Below are 2,905 nucleotides of genomic sequence, written 5' to 3'. Positions count from 1 at the left end.
GTACTCCGGTCTGCATATGCTAGGTAATAAACCGATGATTGTCAAGGCCTGGTCGGAGAATTTTGATTTCAGCAAGGAGATCCTGCAAACCATTCCAGTGTGGGTGAAATTTCCAAATCTCCCTTTGAATTGCTGGGGAGCTAGATCTCTAAGCAGAATTAGCAGTAGATTAGGGATCCCATTGTACGTTGATGATTGCACTACTCAGCTGGATCGAATTACCTATGCGCGAGTTTTGATTGAGATGGATATAACAAAAGAACTCCCAAAATTCATCAAAGTAACAGATCCAAGTGGAAGAGAATTTAGCCAAAGAGTAGCCTACGATTGGGTGGTAGAATTTTGCCAGAGTTGTAGGCAAATTGGGCATAGCTGTGGGAAAGATGAACAACAGATGCAAAATAATAAGGTAAAACAGCAGAAGCAGAGGCAAGATTGGTTACCAAAAGAAAGAAGCAATGACAAGGTAGATCAACAGATATCAGTACCTGTCAAGAGCAACCAAATGGTAATGACTAAAGAGATAACCAGTAAAACTGATGACTCAAATGCAAGGATTGATTGTGGAGAGGGGGAGCAGAGCTGGACAAAAGCAATAGGGAAGTCTATAGCTAGAAGCAAGGAGAAAATGGGGGAGGATGCAATTAAATACCATTAATGGATTTAATATACTAGCAGAATCAGGATTACAACTAATGCACCCAAGTCAATTTGGGGAAGGCTCGAGCAGACAAAGGAGGCAGGATGAGGTAGAAGGGTGTTCACACGCTATATTCATTCCAATATGAAGGCGATGACATGAAATATTAGGGGTCTGAACAAGACTCCAAGACAGAAGGAGATAAAGAAGTTTATAAGAAGTAATAAAGTCAGTATGATGGCATTACTAGAACATAAAGTGAAGGAGCAAAAAGCTAGTCAAATAATTATGAGGATCACTACAGGTTGGGATTGGCTAGCTAATTATAAGCACAGTAGTAAAAGGGAGTATCTGGTTGGTATGGGATGGTAAGGAAGTGGAATGTGTGGTGATAGAGAAGACAGACCAATTCAGTCATGCTGCAATCCTTATCAAGAACATGAATGTGAGGTTTGAATTCACAACAGTCTATGGATTGCATACTGTGGAGGACAGGAGAAAATTGTGGAGGGATCTACTGCAAGTCAATAGCAAAGTACTTGGGGCATGGATAATCATGGGGGACTTCAATGCCATAAGGTCTAGGGAGGATAGGCCAATTGGGAATCTTGTACAAGAGATGGAAGTGAAGGACTTTAATAAATTTGTGGAGGATGCTATTTTGGCTGAGTTGAGGACTAATGGTAGAAGCTTCACATGGACAAATGGTCACACATACAGTAGGATTGATAGGGCATTGGTTAATGCTGAGTGGATGCTGAAAATGCCTCACCTAGGGGTATGTGTAATGGATTCGGGATGTTCTGATCACTCACCATTGAGCATTACATTTGAAGACAAAGAAGAATCAAGGCCTAAGCCTTTCAAGTTCTTGAACCATCTTGCTGATCATAAGGACTTTATACAGATAGTAAATAAAGCTTGGAAAGAAAGTAGCACATATAACAAAATGAGAGATGTTTGGGAAAGGCTGAAAAAGGTGAAGCAAGCCATGAAGAAATTGAATGCTGATGAATATAATTGCTGTAGGAGGAAGGATCACAGAATTCAGGGAACAACTATGCATTCTGCAAGAGCAAATGAGAAAACCTGGTCAAGTAGAAAATATGATTCTAGCAGAAAAAAGAGTTAAAATTGAAATTGGAGAAATGGCTAAGGGTGGAGGAAAGTATTCTAAAACAAAAATCAAGAATACAATGGTTAAAGCTAGGAGATGGCAACAATGCCTATTTCTATGCAAGCATGAAGAACAGGAACTCCCAAAACAAGATTCAGAACTTAACAAGAAGCAGTGGAACATTGACACAGACAAAACAGGAGGTGGAAGATGAGATAATGGGATTCTACAAATAGTTACTAGGATCAGCAGCTGGAAAACTTCCAACTATTAATCCAGCAATAATAAGAGAAGGGCCACTAATCAACAGACAACAACAGAGACAGTTGATAGCAGATGTATCAAAGGAGGAAATATACAGAGCACTGATGGGGATAAGTGACAACAAAGCACCAGGTTGTGATGGTTTTAATGCACTATTTTTCAAAAAAGCTTGGCCAGTAGTTGGGAAGAAGATAACTGAAGCAGTGTTGCAGTTCTTTTCTGAAGACAAATTATATCACCCAATCAATTTCACTACAGTGACCTTAATTCCTAAGATACCAAATCCAATTAGAGTCTCAGATTTCAGGCCAATTTCTTGCTGTACCATACTCTATAAGATTATCTCGAAGGTTCTAACAAAAAGGTTGCAAGGCATAATGAATAATATTGTAGATGAAAGTCAAGCAGCTTTTGTCCCAGGGAGATTGATCAATGACAACATAATAATGAGCCATGAGCTTGTTAAAGGTTATGGCAGGAAGGGTATATCTCCTAGATGCATGTTAAAAGTGGATATGAAGAAAGCTTATGATTCTATAGAGTGGGACTACATGGAGCAGGTGCTAAGGAACATACAAATGCCGGGAAAGTTTGTGAACTGGATTATGGTATGTATGAGAAGTGTATCATATTCCATAGTTATAAATGGACAACATTCAGTACCTTTCAAAGCAAAAAAGGGATTGAGGCAAGGTGATCCATTATCCCCCTATCTATTTGTCTTGGCTATGGAATATCTTACAAGATTGCTGAAGACTTTAAAGAGGAGTCCAGATTTTAACTTCCACCCAAAATGTGCTAAGTTGAACATAGTACAACTTAGTTTTGCTGATGATCTTCTACTATTCTGCCGAGGTGATTATATATCTGTGAAGATGCTGTAA

The 2,905-nt window shown here is 39.1% G+C and overlaps 2 protein-coding genes across 2 annotated transcripts; both read left to right on the top strand.

The window, feature by feature from the left end:
• The first annotated feature begins 34 nt into the window (after positions 1–34).
• LOC109222589 lies at positions 35–658 on the top strand. Its single transcript, XM_019386930.1, has one exon. It carries the CDS (start codon positions 35–37, stop codon positions 656–658), a length of 624 nt encoding a protein of 207 aa, XP_019242475.1.
• Positions 659–1,079: 421 nt separating this feature from the next.
• LOC109222588 lies at positions 1,080–1,772 on the top strand. Its single transcript, XM_019386929.1, has one exon. It carries the CDS (start codon positions 1,080–1,082, stop codon positions 1,770–1,772), a length of 693 nt encoding a protein of 230 aa, XP_019242474.1.
• The last annotated feature ends 1,133 nt before the right edge of the window (positions 1,773–2,905 follow it).

Source organism: Nicotiana attenuata, unplaced genomic scaffold, assembly GCF_001879085.1.
Source record: "Nicotiana attenuata strain UT unplaced genomic scaffold, NIATTr2, whole genome shotgun sequence".
Classification (NCBI taxonomy): Eukaryota; Viridiplantae; Streptophyta; class Magnoliopsida; order Solanales; family Solanaceae; genus Nicotiana; species Nicotiana attenuata.
This window is presented reverse-complemented; position numbering and strand designations above follow the sequence as displayed.